This window comes from Artemia sp. Qi Xiang Cuo, chromosome 16, assembly GCF_049724085.1.
Source record: "Artemia sp. Qi Xiang Cuo chromosome 16, ASM4972408v1, whole genome shotgun sequence".
Lineage (NCBI taxonomy): Eukaryota > Metazoa > Arthropoda > Branchiopoda > Anostraca > Artemiidae > Artemia > Artemia sp. Qi Xiang Cuo.
In genome coordinates this window covers 28,893,061-28,912,597 of record NC_142809.1, presented here as the reverse complement: position 1 = coordinate 28,912,597, position 19,537 = coordinate 28,893,061, and the positions used below count along the sequence as shown (strand labels likewise).

General features: G+C 35.7%; 1 protein-coding gene across 2 annotated transcripts in view; it reads right to left on the bottom strand.

The window, feature by feature from the left end:
• The window catches only part of LOC148942756 (metaxin-2-like), a 55,454-nt gene that overhangs the window by 391 nt on the left and 35,526 nt on the right, over positions 1–19,537 (bottom strand). The window contains exons 4-6 of one of the 2 annotated variants that reach the window (XM_089102023.1): positions 13,203–13,295; positions 9,739–9,903; positions 7,108–7,184 (exon numbers count right to left, since the gene is read on the bottom strand). In XM_089102023.1, the coding sequence (XP_088958149.1) occupies positions 7,108–7,184; positions 9,739–9,903; positions 13,203–13,295 (335 nt within the window). The remainder of the gene's footprint in view (positions 1–7,107; positions 7,185–9,738; positions 9,904–13,202; positions 13,296–19,537) is intronic. The other variant, XM_089102024.1, reaches the window with a different exon arrangement.

Sequence of the window (19,537 nt, the reverse complement as noted above, 5' to 3'; positions counted from 1 at the left end):
GGAGAGTTTGCTTCATTAAGATGTAGTCGGAGAAATTTCACTAACCCAACCACCCGTTCTCAGGGTGGGGACGGGTACTAAAAATAAAAAATAAGCCCTGCTTTCATTTGCACTGGTCTTATCACTATTTTAATGAGACAATAATTGCTGAGTTTGGTTTACGAAGCAATTTCAGATTTCAAAAATTATATCTCAGGGGAAGGAGTTTCCCCTGATATTGGTTCGAAAGACACTCCTTGGAAAAATGGAAGATAATGGCATATATAGTGTCATTTTAAAAAAATGTCCTCCACCCAAATATAAAATAAACTGTTATCCTGTCCCCTGTAGGCCCGAGTATGCCAATGTGCGATGGGCTACACGTACGTAGCGTTTTCTTTGAATAGTTTAAGATGATGTAAGTGTAAATAATAAGCCAAGTTTCCATAAACATACTAGATTTTTCTATTCGATCGTTTCAGGCTTGACAGCTTAAACAGTCAAGGAAGAAAACTCCGTTTGCACCCCCAGCATTAAGCGTACTAGACGAGATTGGATGAGTTTATTACACTCATGTAAAAAACACTTCCACGGACTCACTGTTGCAATGACTCAGTTGTGCAACTCGCCCTGAAAATTTTTAACTAATGCAAAAACAAAAATAACCTGAAATCCCCCAAATATGGCGCCCGATCAAAGCAAGAAGTACACCATCTGGATCGCTATGAGCGAAAGCCCTATACAGGGAACTTACAGTCACCTGGCTTGAACAACAATTTCAAATAACGACGGAAATTTCAAGGCGGAAGCACATCTTCCACAGGAAAGCTCGTCTGTGACATGCTTGAAAGGTATAAGCGCCATAATTATACCTGAAATAGCATCTGGACTAACTGTCAATGAGGAGCGGCTAATCTACAGAACAGTAAAAGTGTATTTGCAATAGGCTGAATGAGGTCTTGCAGACTACTCAATTTTAAGAGGAGTTCCCTTTAGTGGTAACATTAGGTTTTTTTTCATCGAGTAAATATTCATGTTTTCAAAACAGTGTATTATTCAAGTTGATAAAACCACATGTTGAAAAAGAGCTTTTAAAAAGTCTAATGTCTAACTCATTTTTGACACTGAATTAATGAATAAATGGATGAAAAAAGCATTGAAAATAAAATATAAAAGGGTTATTTTAGTCTACAACAGCATCGTCGTTTAAGGTTACCTAATCATTGTTACTGAGAGGAATCAGTGATATTTTGATCATTTCAAATATTTTGATATTTCTATATTAATCTTAATGATAAAAAGTTCGTTTCAAAAGCATATTCATGGGAATTTCAAAAAATAGCCTGAAAACCCACAAAAATGGTATCGGTTCAAAATCAAAACCAAACTATTGGGATCAGCATAGCCGAAAGCTCCATTTACGGAAATTAGAGTCCCCCAGCTAGAGCAACAAGGAATTCATTTTTTTCGCATGGGAAATAGTAATGTGTCTCCTTTTTATTCTTACTTCTTTTTTTTCACCTCCAATGAGGCCCTGAAACATCACAGAGAGGTGTTTGAGAGCTCATTTAACAGGAAATTGCAACGTCTAGTGCCCTAAGATAACATTAAATAAGATACAATTTTTGAAACTAACTTCATTTTCATATAGAACATGATGTAACATATGCAACTTTTGACAAGATAATATAAAATTTGCATCTTTTAAAAAGTTGCTTCTCTGGAGGATAATGTCATATTTGACCGACTCCACTGCCTGATTTTCTCTTGTCCGTTCTTTACTAGATCGGACTGTCAGTGATATATATATAATGGGCCCCTTTAGAAGCAATCTAGTAAAGAACGAACGGTAGCCCATAGTAAGCGAAAAATTAAAAATGTGTTTAAAAAACTGTCAAGTGAGGATTCGTCAAGTGGAAATTTTAAAATATAGCCTGAAAACCCCTCGGAAACGCTGTTGGGTCGAAACAAAAACTACACCATTGGAATCGACATTACCGAAAACCCCAAACAGGAGACTTGTATCACTTTTTTTGTTTGGGTAGTGCTGTGGGTAGATTTTTTTTCTTCTTCACCACTAGAGAGCAGTTTAAGAGTGCATTTGAAACAAAATTCCCATATCTTCGTGCTTTTTTAAGTAATGAAATATATTTACTTTAAAGAACAGCTTTGGCAAAAGTGTAAGTAACAGAAGACACCGTGCCCCAGCAAAGGGTCATTTTTGCCAAAAATATAGATTTTTGCCGGAAGAGGGTCAGAATGCTGGAGAAAAAATCTACTTTCGCAACGAACTTTTATCATTAAAATTAATATCGGAATATCAAAATATTTGAAATAATCGCAATATTATTAAATCAGGTTCAAATCACAATTCTTCCACACAGAACAGTTTTTTGTTTACGAAACCCTTCCTACAGTTGACAAACCGTAGCAAGTCAGCTGCTGCGTCTCTACACCTGCTACCGATTTTCTTCTTTTTCTTTTTTTAAGAAGCAACAAATCAGAAAATCATCAATAACACCCCTCAATGTCAAGTACATAGCGTAAACAAAGCAAGTTAAAGTAAGAATTCCAATGAAGCGAGCGAAAATAAATTGTATAAAGAACTTCAGAAAGACAATTTTCTAAAAAAAAAGAGACTAAATTCGTAATAAAGGAAACATTTTTATTTTGTTCTGTTCTAAGCCACAAAAGCTCTAATCAGCTCTGATCCGAGCAACTACGAAATCCGTCAAGCGTGAGAAACTGTTGGTTAAGCGTTCTTCATTTTCTAGTCAGTTTCCAAAAGCCACATTTTCTTTCAAATATATCTTCCCACTATCAAGTATCACACATAGTCGGGGTTATTAAAAACATGCAAACTACCGTTTTCAATATACATATTTAGCCTAGTGTATCGATATCAGATAGGTCGGACCTATGTTTTCCTATATCCTGCAACACCACACAACTCGTTTTGCTTGCTTGAGAGAAACGCATTGGCAAGAGTACTTAAAAGATAGCTTTTTTGGTGCCCACATCCTTTTGGAACCGAAGAGCTGTCAAATAGAAGGCAATTCACAATTACATCCAATATTACTTTGCTACTGCTTATGGCTAAAATTCTTCTTCGGAACTTTCGCTTTTAGTTCCACCGGCTGTCAAGACGACAAGACAAACACGTAGGTACAACACTTACTATTATCGCTGTAAATTCATCTAGAATATAATTCTTAAGGGTATTAACCCATCAGAGCAGCCAAGTAAAAACGTCACATATATCACTCTGATCACCTTAAGGAGGAGACGTTCCAGTAAGAATACTCGAAAAGCATGCCCATCCAGAACTAGAGCAATAAACCTAAGGGTGTTATCCCATCAAAATCTCTTGATCCTTTCAAGCAAAGGCTCAAGACATGACCTTTCGATGCAAGTGGGTAAAGGAATAGAGCTACAGAGAGGGGACTAATTATGAATCGCCCACTCTTTTTTTTCATCGTACCATGTAACACTTTTTTAACATCGTTTTCAATTCTATTTTCTGCTTTGTTGGTAAAAAAAAAAAAAAAAAAAAAAAAAAAAAAAAAAAAAAAAAAAAAATCAACAATAGATTTTTTTTTTGGATCGCAATACTTCCTTTCTTAAACATGCAAATAAACGAGCGACTATGTGTAATCTAGATAAATAGCTAAACAATTTTTATTTGAACAGAAATTATAATTTAAATTAACTGAAAGAAAAAATTAATTATAATTTGAGTATAACCGAAAAATTTGATCAACATGAGACTGAAAAGAAAACTCGAACATACTGAAGGGAATCGGATTTTCGGCGCTTTAACATGACTCACATAAGAATTGAGCATAGTTAGCCCCACAGACAGTTTCTCTGTCTGTGGATATTCTCTGGATGCCACTTCAATTTTCTCTGCAAATTAAATAAAAAAAAACGAGTATTTTTTTTTACTGAAAGTAAGGAGCGATATTAAAACATAAAACGAACAGAAATTATTCCGCATATGAAAAAGGCTGTCCCCTTCTCAATGCCTCGCTCTTTACGCCAATTTTTTTTTATTGTTTTACAAAATGAAGTTGTGAGACAGAGTCAAACTGAGCCGGGTCGCTCATTACTTACAGTTCGTTACCACAAACTGTTTGATTCCAATCCCTAAGTTTTAACTAATTATGATTATTCATTTTAGTTTCTGTTTGTTTTGGGTTTTAAGAATTCATTTCTGGCAGTTTATGTTAATTTTAAGTATGAATTATTATGTGACTTTAATTTTGCTCGTTTTAGGTTTTAATCTAGCTTTTTGCTACCCTTGGAAAGCTAATTTTCTGAAATTTTGTTTCAAATGATGTAAATAAACCATTGTAGTAATGTTGATAGCAGGAACGGGGAATAGGGAAAAAATTAAAAAAAGATACCGAAACAAAAATATACAATTACTATTATACCTTCCATGTAATAAGAAACATCAATGTCTTACTGCAAATAGAATATGTTTCATTAGTTAAAATCAAACAAAATAAGAGGCTTAGAATTAATAAGAAACTGAAAAACAACAACTTTCTTTCATAAAGAAAGAAAAAGCTCATAAAAATATTTGCAAATTTAGGGTCAATCAGCAACACCCTTTTTATCACAGGTTTTATCTTTATGAGCTAACTTTATGCTAAGTTTCAGACATAAAAAAAGAGAAAAAAGGCGTTGTCTCTTGGTTAAAAACTCTTAGGATTAATGTCTGGAGAATACATGTATTCGTGACAAATCTTCGGCGACAAAATGACTCCTCAGAGGAGAAATTCTAAGAAAAAAAGGGAAAAAGAGATGGTATATTTACAAAAGAACACCATAAAAAAAAATTAAAAATTTCAAACAGTTTTGACAAAAATAAAGAAATTTAGTTGCAATTCAAGGCATCAAGATCGCAGAATTCTATACGGCCAAATAAGCTTTTAAAAAAAGGAACAAAACGCGTTTACTGTGTGCAAAGACGCGAGGTAAACTATCACGACATGGGATTTTTTTATGGCCTAAAGAACATATTCATGCTCAAAATCAATGATGATTCCTCTTTCTTTTGAGATTTTACCCTACATTTTCAGGTCCATTCGTAAAGAAATAGACATAAAAACAAGTGAGATTATATAATAAACGTTCAAGTTTGCTATCTACGTCTTCATAGACAGAAGGCTTGAGACTGAGAAAATGAGAACGAGGGAGAGACAGAAAGAGAGGGAGAGAGGGTAGACACAGAGAGAGAGAGAGAGAGAGAGAGAGAGAGAGAGAGAGAGAGAGAGAGAGAGAGAGAGAGAGAGAGAGAGAGAGAGATAGCGAGAGAGAGAGAGAGAGAGAGAGAGAGAGAGAGAGAGAGAGGGAGAGAGAGAGAGAGAGGGAGAGAGAGAGAGAGAGAATGAGAGAGAGAGAAACTAGTCAAGAATTTGGAATATCAAGACTATGAATTATTAGATCATGACGTAATTATATTATAAGAAAAAACCGGCAGTTTCTTAAAGTATCCATGAACTTAATATATACATGTTTTTTTTATGACAAGATTCATGTCGCTAGACTGCTGAGACTAAGGGTATCATATGCCACTAGTCAACCATTTACCTAGGTTTTCGCCCAAGACTTGTGTCTGTTGGATTTCCTTTTGAAAGAAGCAACATAATGTTTTCAAGAGCAAGATCCCTCCGGAAACGGTTCCGAAAGGATATGCAGCGTCCCACAAAGCTATTATCCAAGTGCTCAGTAGAGAGGGTCTCTTCTTTTGGATGGTCCGGCCGTACCGTGTTTTTGTCAGTTTTCCGTAATGGCCAGGAAACTGGTGGTACAAAAAGAGATTTCGTCAGAGGGAGGACGGTTGATGTTATTGTAGAAAGTAGCCACCGCCAACATTTTGGATATCTCACTTAGGGCTGTAAAGGGATCAGACCAGTGCTACGACTCACCCTTGAAGCAATATTCTGAACCCTCTGGAGCTGTGCCCGGAATTTTTTTTAAGAACTCATAAGAAATATGGATATTTGAATTCGGGAATGGCCTAATGCATGACTTCTACAGACTACAGATACTCAAGCTAGATGGTAACGGGTCTAAGAACGAACAATAGCACTCTGCTTTCTAGTTCAGAAGGATTGACACTGATAGAGATTTCCACCCCGACAGAAGTCAGAAGAAAATAAATTCGCATACGACGAAGTTTTATTTAAAAAAAAAAGAAATTGATTTTACAGTATCATGTTTGTAAACACTCTTCCGTGTTAAAAATAATATGTTATCCTTTACGTATGTTAGTTCATGCGATTGATAGTAGAATCAATTACTATTTTTCTCTTAGTTGAAAAAAAATCTTGCATTCCATTAACTTTTTAATCAATACTAAAATCAGTTTGAAAATGTGAATTTTTTTGCTTTTTGAAGCAAGATTTTCAATTAAAATTACAAAAAATCATGTAGTTTGTCTTCGGAGAAGACACAACAAAAGCAAATAAAACGACAAATTCGTAAAAGTAAATAGTTGGTCAAAATAATTAATCCAAAATTTTGATATAGGCCGATGAAGGATAAGTTCTTTAATTCAATTCTTTTACTTTATATTTTAAGTGGTTTCAAGTTAAGCGTGTTTATCTTTTCATTTCAGAGTTTGAGCCTGAAACCTAAGCAGATGTATCAGGTATATGCTACTACATGCCCATAACCAGCAACAATAACCTCCTAATAAAACATTATTTTGTTAGGATAATATTACAAAGATAGACTCTAAAGTCCAAACCAGCGGGGCTGATCTCCGTTTCATGGCGCTTCATCCAGGATTTACAATGGGGTTGGGGGCTAACCATCCTGTGCTTTTGCACACCCTTCCTGTTCACCTTCTCCAGATTTCTCCAGGTATCCATTTAGAACTGGGTCAACTCTGACTAAGCTTACAGAGTCACGCTACTGACTCCCGTTCCAAATAAAATAACCAACAAAGGATTTCAAAGTCATACAGCCAAAATATTTATTTAGATTCTATTTTCAACACTATCACCACAAAATTTGTCATTAACTTATGAAAATTTGTATGATGGAACGGCAATTTGGTTTTCGTCATCACATTGTATAATATTAAGAAATCAGAGTTAATAAATCCATAATTACCTGTCATTGAAGAAAAACTTCTTATTGTCGAGTCGTTCAGAGAGGGCATGACAGCAATTATCAACTTCGTTGTAAACCTATAATTAGAAAACATCTACTAACCAGTACCTAAATTCTGTGCAAGATTTGAAAACTTAGTTAAAGAAAAAATAATTAAAGAAAGAATGGAATAAATAGTGGTAGACTAAACTGACATTCGATATTATTTTTCCTAGTCTTGGTAACCTCATTTCGTTAATTAAATTATATATAATTGAATTGAACAAATATCTCAACAAGGAAAGCATACATTCTAAATTTCCAAACGGATTAGAATTTGCCTTATTTCATAAAAAGTATGTTACAAAAAATGTTAGAAGTCGTTCCTCTAGCATATTTGTAGACTTGTTTTTTGAAGCAAAGGGCTCCACCACGTATAGGCATTTAGGAATAAATCTGGTCGACAAGTTCTCCTCTCCTCCAAAATTGGAGCCTATTTTGCTTCATACGTTTAAAATTTGTTGTTTAAAGCATAGCTTTGGAGTCGGAGTTTTAGTAAGTTTTTGTCAAATGGAGTCACAGTCAGAGTAACCAAAGTACTGTCAGAACTACTACTATCACTGCTCTACTTTCCAATCAAGTCAGTGTTGAAAGACTCTTCTCAGCACCGAAATTAATCAAATCTGATCTCCAGGCATCTATGAAAGAAGATATTGCCGAGACAATGTTGTTTCTAATCAATATGAAATAAGTATGATGGCTAGCTAAGTATTACAGCCCAGAGTCAGAGCTGGAGTCGGAGCAATTATGTTTAAAGTTTCAGGAGTCAGAGTCAAAGTCAGTATATTAAAAATGTCTGTAGTCGGAGTCGATTACAACTTACAACCAACCCCAAAGCCCTGGTTTAAAGTGCTGTCTCAGGAGCCTATCTATTTTATTTTCAGAGTTCTGATATATGGAAATTTGTATAATAATGAATTCATCTTAAGTCATTTTAACTTGATTTTTTAATACTTTGAGTTTTACACAAACATATTTCGATTTTCAAACATAGTAGCAATTACGAGTTGGAATTCTTTCGGAGACTCTGGTTAGGGCTCTGTTGAACGGAAGATCAGGTTTACAATGCCTATTATCACTATAATTCGTTTTTCAAAAATAAGAAAAATATTGGAATTGCTTTAAAAATTTGCTCTGAAGAGAAGTGCTTTAAAAAATTAGAAATACCATCGTCACTTTACTATTTGTAGATTTACAGCTGGGAGGACTTGCCATAGATATGTCATCAGCAGAATGCGAAGATTTTCGTCATTTCTCTAGTCCCATCTTCAGTAATAAATTTTTTCATATGGACTAAAACACTGAACTTCTTAAACTGATTAAAAATGGTTCAGCAGCAATAAACTAGTAAGTAACACCATTTGAGGATATGAGCTCAGTGCAGGGATATCTCTTACAAAAAAAAACAAAAAACCAATCTTTAAAAAATTATGTCTCGTTATCATTTCGATAAGTGCCGTATATTTTTTGAGGTTAACGTCAAAATGTTTGTACAATATCATAGAGAAAAGAAACCGAATAAAACATTATAAAGCCAAAGGGACAGTTTGAGTATTATATTTAAGGTTTTCAAATCTGTTTTTATCTTCACGGTAAACGTCCAATTCCTCACATTGGGGATAATACCCTCCAATATTTGCAATAAGAACGTGTTTTTAAATTATTTTTCTTTCATCTCAATGAATCACCTTGTTTTACCTCACTTTTTATCAGTCCTGGCTGAACTTCGCTGAAGTAAGGATGCTGGCACTGTTTTGAAAAAAATTCCTTTTTAGTTTTATTGGTCGCATATTGCTGTGAGTCTTTTTCTTTTTATATATATTGTCTTGCTGAGGACGGCCCTTGGACATAGGACTGAAAAATTCATTCAAATTATCTTTACTGTCTTACGAAAAGAATTCCCTAATAGGGAATTCTTTTCGTAAGACAGTGAAGATAATTTGAATAAAATTTGTTGAAAAAACAAGAAGAACAATAGGGAATCCTTATTGTTCTTCTTGTTTTTGTTGTTTGTGATGGAAAGGCAGTGTGGTCTTCGTCGCTATTTTTGGTAATACCGTAATACAGAACATTCATGTTGTGTTTTTTTTTTAGATTTCTGATTTCGAAAATGAACTAGGTTTTCTCCTTCTAATGACACAAGTCATTATATTCATCTTTTTTCTCTAATAGAATCGCTACAACTTGGCAATTCAGTTCACTTTTCCATCTTCTCGTGTAAATACACGAGAAGATACTAAATACTTGAGGGGAGACTCAAATCTCCCCTTGAAAAAGTCGGACACATTACTGTCATCAAATAATAAACACACACAATCATTAAAATAGATATAGATAGTTTTCATACCCTACTTTTTACAAAGATTTGTTTTCTTGAGACGGCCGGTGTAAATCAGTTGACTTTTGTGTGCATTGCAAAGCCAGAGAAATTTTTTTAAATAAAAATGGGTTTATGAACCGTTATTACGCAGATATTTGTTTATCAGATGAACCAAAAAGGCCTATGGTAGGATGAATCATGATCAATACTATCATGAGGTTTTAGCTAGAATGCACTATTTGTAATACCCTAACAAAAATTTATTTAAATACCTCATCCAGGGATTTTTGAGCCCACCCAAATGCGGTAAGACGCTTTTTAATTTGCCTTTGCTTTTGCCATGTTAGAACATGCTTCAATGGCCAGGGATAAACAGATCCGTAACGTGGTTTAGTGATTTCAGTGAAGGTAGAGTTGTCTAGCCAGCTAATGTACAGCTGTAAGAAATTAAGTAAAGATTAGACAAAAAAGAAATACTGTTCTAAATCCTAGGTTTACAACTTTGGGGGGCCGAGAAAGTTTGTTGTGTAATTTTCAATTTCATTCTTTGAATTCAATTCATTATTATACAAACAATACAAGCCGAAAAGCTTCAGAAAGGATTTAAAGACAATTGCCTATTATGTTAAATGCTAAACAGTTCATGGTAACGAACTGTAAGTAAAGCGTGACTGTTCAATAGTAACTGAAACTCTAAAAAAGGGAATTTTGATTGCAATTGATACATAAAAACAATTGGCTTTTTATGATGATTCCAGATATATACAATTCATTAAGTTTCCGGCTACTCACAAAAAGCTACGAGCCTGAAAAAATTTGCTTAATTTTCAAAAAATGGAAAAAACACCCCAAAAATGCAAATAATCTGAATCAAATCACATCATTAGATCCAGCAAATCAGACGAAACTTACTGTAGCTGTAAAGGCTTCAAGCTCCTATCTACAAAGATATAAAATTTTGAACTTTTTCCCAGAAGAGAGATCATAGACGTGTGTTTATTTGTTGCTGTTTTTTCTTTTGTTTTTCCCATGAATTGCACAGAATCAAAGGTCTTAGAGGACCGGAAGAGGGCTCATTCAAACGGAAGATAAAAGTTCTAGTTCCCTTTTCAAGGACCAAAAAGATTTTACCCACGGGAAAGTAGACTTTTCTGCCATTTTATAGAACCAATCTACGATATAACCCTAAAGAGGACCGAGTTGCAATCCATTGAAAATTCTGAGATGGCCAATCAATTTAAAGTATCGAAAAACTATATATTTAGATTCGCAGTCCACACCGAGGCGCATTCGTTCCTTTAAAGTCACGTAGTCTATACAAGACGAATGGTTAATAAGGACATTTATCTTATTGCTTCATTTAACTAATTTGAATCACTTGATTTTCATGAAGTTGTGTTTAGTGACGTTATATGAGTTTTTGGGCGTGTTTTTCCCTGTTTTTCGAAAATCAGAAAATTTTTCTCAGGTTCTTGGGTTATGATGGGTTGCATTAAAACTTAATGAATTTTATTCATTTAGAATCAGCATAAAAAGCCAAATCTTTTGATCTTTTAATGTTAGGAAAATTCCTTTTTTAGAGTTTTGGTTACTATTAGCTGTTACTATCGCTCCTTATTTTACAGTACGTTACCACAAACTGTCTGATAAATTTTTCAATTAGAGAAATCAAATGGGTCATACGATGTGTCTCTTTTATTAGATCACATAGCTTTCTAAGGCAAACAAATTGACTGCAAAATCGTCACAAGTAGTAGCGTTAATATATGAAGAGAGGCGGTTGGGGTATGGAAATGGCCTTCCTGGACTCTAAAAATTTGTATAACTATCATAGATGTATCAGAGATAACAACTAAAGTCATATCTATTCAAAGGAGATAGTTGGGGACTGGCCGTTGAAAAGACGATTCAAATCTTTAGTGCTAAGACAAGAAAATATGATTTTATAAGCTATTCTACGAATTAGTCATCTTTGAGGGGGAACTTTTTAGGCCCCCTCTGGTACTTTAACCTATACTTGGAATGCAATGAATGCAGACTTGGGGTTAATTACTGTCGTTACCTTAAGGCTTAAAATTTCTATCGATACCATAAAACAGATAAATGTTCTTGGAATCGAAACATCAAGGCACAATTGGGATTAGAAGTTGGATCGGAAAAAAAATTTTGGCATCGTCCCAACACTGATCTTAATATATGCAATGTTAATGGAATGATTGGAACGAAGAAACAGTTGATCAAATAATAAAAAAAAAACAACGGCTTGTTGTTATTCAATTTCAATGCACCAATCTTCTGGTGGTAAAATATAAATGATGGTATTTGCTCATGCTCACAGTATAAGCAGGCCTATATATGAACAGTAGTGAAAAGTTTGTTTAAAAATGATACACATCATAGCACACTGACTGGGAAGTTCCCAGTGCGCCACAGCAATACTTTAGTTGTTTCTTTATAGAAACAACTAAAGCAATACTTTAGCATTTAGTCAGATCACAGCATATATAATGCGCTAAACATTTGTCATTGCGCATGCGCGAAGAGGTGGAGTCATGAAGAGAGGTCTAGACTGATATGCGTCAAACATTCTTAGCATTCAGTCAGATCACGGTATATATAATGCGCTAAAAATTTGTCATTGCGCATGCTTGAAGAGGCGGAGTCCTGAAGAGAGGTCTAGACTGATATGTGTCAAAAATCTTTAATGGAGAGTATAGAACTTTTCGCTACTGTTCATATACACTTATAATGTTCTTGTGCTCCAGCTTTAAGACTGCATTTAAGAACAGACTTCGTCTTGGTCTGTCAAGACAGAATTTTCGGGTAGTCTTTTTCCAGAATATATCCTTCTGAATGTACTAAGTTAACACTTAACATAAAGATTCGATACTAAAGCAGGAAGCAATACAAAAAGGAGATTTGGTCAGATTGGTTCCAAATTAGCATCTAAAAATTTTAACAGTCAATTTTCTTCAGGTGTATGTTCCCTAGGAAATATGCAACTTGCGATGGCACGAGCTATAGCTTGAGCTATAGCTTGTGCTATCATTGGATTCAAGGGTTTTAGATCGACCACTTCACCAAGCTTGGATTACGATATTGCTGCAACTTTTTTAAGAAAATAATCCAAACTTGCTGAGAAAATTCAAACCTAAAAAAAAAAAAAAAAAAAAACTATTGGAAAATGCAACTTGATAGGCGGATAAAGCTCAGTGTCACCTATCAAATGAAAGCAAAATTGTCATCTTAAGTCAAAACATTAAAACCATAGGACTGAAGAAAAACAAAAATTGAAACAGTTTTCTACAAATTTTACAATTTTGCTCTCAAGGGTCAACGTCATGACTCATTGTCATCTTAATCAGTATATCGGGATATGGAAATTCATTTATCACTTTTTAAAAACATGTTCATTTTTAATTTGTTTGATATGAAATTTTCAAATAAATATTCTTTTGCAAAAAATGATCTTTCTGTCTTATTCTTATCATCCCCTTCTTCTTTACAACGGCGTCAATTAGGGTGACTGACGGATTGGCATATGCCTTCTCTTCAGATAAAAAAAACAACACGTCTTTTGGATATATTTTCAATAAGAAAATTAATGCTTTGGATATTTTCAACGAAAAACTAAAAAAACGAAAAAATCGGCCCCCACCCTTAGATTTGACCCTCACTAGATTTTCTTGAATTACCGCCATTGCTTCTATATCTAATAATTTTATATTTGACAGACCTCGGCGTTTCCAAGGATGTTGTTAACTAGGGACATATAGGCTCTCATATCAGCTTTCTGGGATGCATCCAGATGATCTGTAAGACTAATTCCCTGAAAAAAAAATTGATATTTATTAAGGCAGAGGGTAATTGCTCGTAAATATTGAAGAACAGTCATTGGAGATACGAGTAAAAGGCAAGGATGGAGCATACTTGCCCCGTCTTTGATTCTCTGGCGAGGGGAGTAGAGAGGACCCTATAACTCCCATCCCTCACCCCTGCTGCCACCTACAACTTTTTTTTTACATAATTTATGTCTGTTTTATAGTTTTTGTCAGTGAGAATGAAAAAACAGGATTTTTCTAACTTTGATGGATGTTTCTTGGACGGTTATGAGTGTCGGTCAATTTATTTATTGCTTTTCATGGATGTCAACATCATTTTATGTCTGATTTTATGGTTTTGGTCAGTGATAATGAAAAAACAGGATTTTTCTCACTTTGATGGATGTTTTCTTGGATTATTGAGTCTAACGGGGACAGAGTCAATGCCCTCTTTTTTCCAGGTTGAGTTATTTGTTGTTTTCGTTTTGGCCAAGTGCACACTCGAGGCGAATGTTATGATCCAGGAATAGGGAACAGTTAGATCACGTGTTTCCTTCTCAGCCAATCAGCGAGTCGGTTACATCTCCTTTGTAGACCAATCACAGGCTTGCTTACATATGGTTTTACCCGTTACATAACAATTAACCCTTGAGATTTCGTATATAACGGACATGCATTGTGATTAAATTATCAGAAAGTATTATAACACAGTTGACAGAACAAGAATGGATATTATTGATGAACTTGAAGACTTGACAGCCACAATTAGCAATGTGAGTTCTGTTTCAGTACATTTTTAATTTTTATTTTCAAATAAAATTATTTTCCTTGGTCACCCTCCAGTGTATCAAAGTTCCCCCTCCCCCACAATACAAACACCACTATGCTATCTTTATACTCACTAGAAAACATAAAATATGTTCTTTTAACCACATAAACCTAACCCCTCTCCCACTGTTTTACAACGATAATTCTCGCAATAGAAATAATTCTCTTTTTCGATAAATTTTGGCTTTTCTGTATTGTAATCTTTTCTGTAACTGACATCCGTCGTTCTCTTGTTATTAAGCCGCTCTGGTTTGACATAAAGCTCTCCAGCGCGAGGTTATAATTAGCTGTCACCCTTTTTAAAGCACTTCCTGTTTGTTTACGTTAGCAGTTTAGCCAAAAGGTTTCACACATCCAAAAGGATTGTTTCTCCCGTCAAAATAAAACAGTTGCAAGCAAAATGAGATACTAATAATTAAGCTAGGCAAACGCAACTTGTATTTGGAGGAGTGAAACGATTTATTTGCCAAAAATAATGGCTAACAATATTTTTAGGACATTGCTGAAAAGGGGGGGGGCACATGCCTCAATTCTATCGCCATCAATGTAAAATGAAAACAAACTGTTTCTTCGCATGAAAAGTAAGGGGGGAGATTCGTTGTGTAGACATGTTCATCCCTTTGAAAATAAAAATAATATTTAAATATATGTGTTGCGTCTCTATGCATGTTTTTAATTTTTTCAAGCTTTCTTTCGATAAAGTTTCTTTTATATTCCCAGGAGGGGGGCGTGAAAACTATGGTTTTTAACTTTCATATGCAAGGCTAGAAAGAAAATTCTTTATGAGTTGCATGAAGCTTATATTATGCGTAAATTGAATAGCATTTTAACCTATGTTTGCAAAATTTAGGCCTATAGGCTGCTGGGTTAACGATATTTTTATTATCTAATTTAAAGACTATAGACTGGAACATTTAATTTTTTTCTAAATGGTAAAAATAGAAACATTGATTTCTATCCTAAGACTATAGACTACTGATTGTCAAGATTTTTCTTTCACAAGTTGTTTAATAAAAACGGTTGATTTCTAAGCCTAATATATTTCTCGCGAAATTTTTACTTTTTGCTTTGCTGAAAAAGGGTGGAGGAGGGGGCTTCTTAGTGATAAATGCTTTTCTAGACAAAATTATGGTTAGGTTATGAGTACTAAATTTTCTTCTGTAAAAAAAGGGGGAAATTATTTTGATACTAATTTTTTTTCTTCTTTTTTAAGGATGATTCTGACAAATGCCCGCCGCCTCCCACTAAGAGAGCTAGGGTTCAAGATAAAACCCCTACGAAGACGACAGTAACCCAATATGGCCGCTGGCCGAAACCCTCCAGCTCTGCGCTGCCTGCCCAAGTTTCATCTGCGCAGGCAACAATACAGCCAGGCCGAAAACCAAAAAGAGAATGGATGGCTGCTTTCAATGCCGCAGCCCCACCTACGCAAGATCTTGAGGTAGCCGGCTCTTCACCCCCTTATCATACTTTGTCGAGGGTCTTAGGAGCTGCCCCGTCTATACAAGATCATGAGGTTGCCCTCCAGCACGCGCTACCCGGACCATCTGGCACTCAAATACAACCAGAATTGGCAAATATGAGCATTTTTTCTTACCTATCTTATCTAGTATATCTAAAAACATGGCCATTTTTCATCGCGCTGTGTGTGTGTCTCAGAGATATTAAAATATTAACCCCCGCTCCAAGCCATTGTTTTTAATTTCTCTGCCCCCCCCCTCCCTGAGAGATATATAAATATAATGTAATTTTTTTGCATGTCAAAGAAACCACTCACTTTTTCTAATCTTTCCAATTTTCTCTGTCCTCACTGTTGCTATCTCTTCGCTATCTCATAATAATATTTTTAGGTAATTTCTAGTTTACTGCTATCTCAACATTTGAAATTCAAAATGCTATTTTCACTAGAATATTATAGTTTTAAGTGGCCTAGAAGTAAACCTTTCATTTCATCACAGTAAAATTATGTCAGAGATATTAAAGGACATTGTTCTCCCTTTTAAATCAGGTCACTGTTATCGTATACATTCAGCAGTCTGCTGAATTCTCGTAGTGAAGCCGAAAAGGGATACTATATCCCGGACATAATTTCCTCATAGAAAACTGCCTTTACGTTATAAACTGCCGTTTTATTTAAACACAATTTTCTATGAGGAGGCTATCAAGTAAAGACCGCGGTTTTTTCAAAAGCTGATTAGTTTCTACCTATTTCTTCCATCTTTTCGCTTTTCGCTTTTTTTTCAACATTGTAAAATTATGTCATAGATTTTAAAAGATGTTTTCCCCCACTCAATTTGAGTTGGACAGAGATTATAGCATTGCAATCTCTTGTACATATGGATTCTAATTTGCGTAACGATTGTCTAGATCAACTTGCCAAGATTTTGCATGGAGAGACATTCCTAAATAAGAATGAACGGTTCTCGAATTTAATTGTACTGTTTCCCGGAGAATACGCTTGGAAACAGAACAGACACGAGTTGTGCAATAATCTAGACTCATTTGAAGTCCTAGAAAACCTGTACGGGAAGTAGGCTAAATGACTCATGCCGCCTAACAATACGTTTTTTTCGGACATTATGTAAACGGACGGGAGCCGCGGAGCCCGGGATGCGCCGGTGGGCCCGGGAAGCGCCGCAGGACCCGGGAAGCGCCGGGGGGAGCGCCGCGGGAAGCACCACGATGGTCGGCCCGGAGGGGAGCAATAAATAGTGGAAATTGGGAAGGGGTGGAGTTGTTTGAACAAAATCAAATTTTGTTCTTCTATTTCATTTTTAGATTTTCGTTAAGTATTGCCTTCTATGTCATTTTTAAAAATGTATTAAGCTGGAACTTTCAGAATATCGATAGAGTAGGGAATTAAATGCTATTAAGCGTGTTTTAAGAAATAATAATCCAATTTTTTTAACAATAGGGTGATTTGAACACTTTGAAAATAAGCTATTTTTCATTTATAGGTTGCATTGGTCCAATACTCGTCATCATCATCATCATCATCATCCTGTTTGTCAGTTGGAGAAGGAGAGGAGCTCTCCAACAACAATTCAACATGGGACGATAACATTTTACCTGACAGTCAAATACCGTTTAATATTGATGAGTTTTTAACTGATTTTCTTTTAAATGTAGATAATAGCGCAGTTGGGCAGGGGGACTTGAGTCCAAACACACTGCAGCCTTTAAATGATTTTACAAATGAATTAACTGGGAACCCTCCCCCCCCCCAAGGATTACATTTCCCCACTTCTGGAGAACCAAATTCAATTATGGGGGAGGGATTCAATGAAGGTTTAAATTGTTTTAAAGATGTTTTATATAAATGAGGGGAAAAGTGAAGTTTACCACCATTATATACACTCCGAAAAGCGCGTTATTTATCTTAATTTAGAAATTTTTGAAAAATTTTTGTGCGAGAGGATTCCTAATATTATTGCGCATATTGAGAAATACAATGAAAATGGGCGCGGCTTTGTAGTTTTATTTATTGAAAATTTAAGCGTAAATACTTGTAAATTTAAGAAAGATTTTATTTTAAGAGGGGGGGGGCAGGTGGGGAGTATGATAGGGATACAGTTTTAAAATATAATCCTGATCTAGAAGGTTGTCGTGGTGTCCAGCGGATCTGTTTTGAAACAGGTCAAAAATGTTTCAGGTACGCTTTCCTCATATCAGCATTCGAGCCTCTAGCACGTAACGCTACCAAGACGAATTTAGATCACTGGGCTGTACATGGGAAGGAAGGGTCCAATTTTCCGATTGTAGATTTCTCTTGTTTAGAGGGGAAATACCCAGTAACGCTAAGATCCAGTGATATTTTTGAAAGGGCTAATGCCCATTTAAATATCGGTATTATTGTGGTTAAACATGGAACTGAATTTGAAGATGGGGTTCATTCTAAAAAGAAGGGGGCGGTTGTCCCAGTAAGGGGTCCGTCGATTGAATTGGTCGAACATTCTGTTTGGCTGTTGTACACACCACCATCTAGTGACCTTGCCCATTCAATTAGTCATTATAACCCAATCAAAGACATCAGAAGAGTTCTGGGGGAGGGTAAAAAGGGGCAGGGGGTACGTTTCTACTGTCCAATATGCCTGTCTCGATTTTGGACAGAATTAAAGTTGAAAAATCACGTGAGGCATTGTAGACGACATGGCTACCAATTAGTGGAAAAGGGTTTCAGGTGATAGGGCGATTTTACGTTTCAAAATTTTTCAAAACACCCTCCTCCAGAGTAACAAAATCTTTTTGGATGGTGAGGCTAAGCTGGTGGAAGTGAACGATCCTCGATTTCCAAACCGAATCAAAGAACACCAAGCTATTGCAGTGTCCTATGCAAATGCGCAAAGAGACAGTTCTAACACCATGCGGTTGTTAAAAATAGTAGAAACATTGGATGAGGGGGAGTTCATGGTCAAGGCACTGACTAAACTAATTGGCACAGCTAATGGCCCTATTTCTCGTTTGAGAAATACCCATTATCCAATGGTGTTGTCTGCAGAGGATCGTTTCGCGATTAAAAATCAAAAAATATGTTGGGTTTGTAAGGGGGAGTTTGAAGAGGGGGATAAAGGGACTAGAGGGGGGAGGGGGAGAGTCAGAGACCATAATCACCTGTGGCAGGAAATATCATCTGAGGGTAGTAATTTTAGAGGGGTAGCGCATCAATCGTGTAACTTAAATGTTAGCCAACAGTTTTTTATCCCTGTTTTTATCCACAATGCATATTATGATTTAAAATTTATTTTACCGGCACTGGCACGTATGCACAGGGAGGGAGGGGGAGTAGATAGTCCATGGGTAAATAATTCATTTACCTATAACATTATTCCCAAATTGGCCGAGAAGTTGTTGCTTCTCGAGCTGAAATGGCAGGTAGTAAATAATGGGCATACGTGTTGGAATAAAATCAGTTTTTTAGATTGTTTTAGTTTTTTTCCCAAGGCATTGAGTCAATTGATTCAAGTGCAGTAAAGCGACAATTTTTATAGCTTTCCCTTGCTTAAACAGCACTTTCCAGACAGTGAAATGTATGACCTATTGACCTGCAAAGGTGTATACGCATACGACTATTACTGTTCTGGAGCTCGCTTAAGCGAGGTGAAACTACCTCCAATTGAAGCTTTTTACAATTCACTCACCAACAGTGAATGCACAGCCGAAGACTATGAGTTTGCCAAGGTGTGGGCTAAGGGGAATGGTAAAACTGGGTAGGATTATTGTAGACTGTACTTGGCCAGTGACGTTTTAACTCTGTTGGATATAGCCTGCAAGAACACAGACCAAATCTATTCAGAGTTCGGGTTAGATATAGGCTATTATTTTTCCACACCAAATTTGGTGATGGATTTGATTTTAAAAATTAGTAGGGAGGAAGTAGGCCTAATCAACGATGTAGATCATCACCTTTTTGTAGATCGTTCAT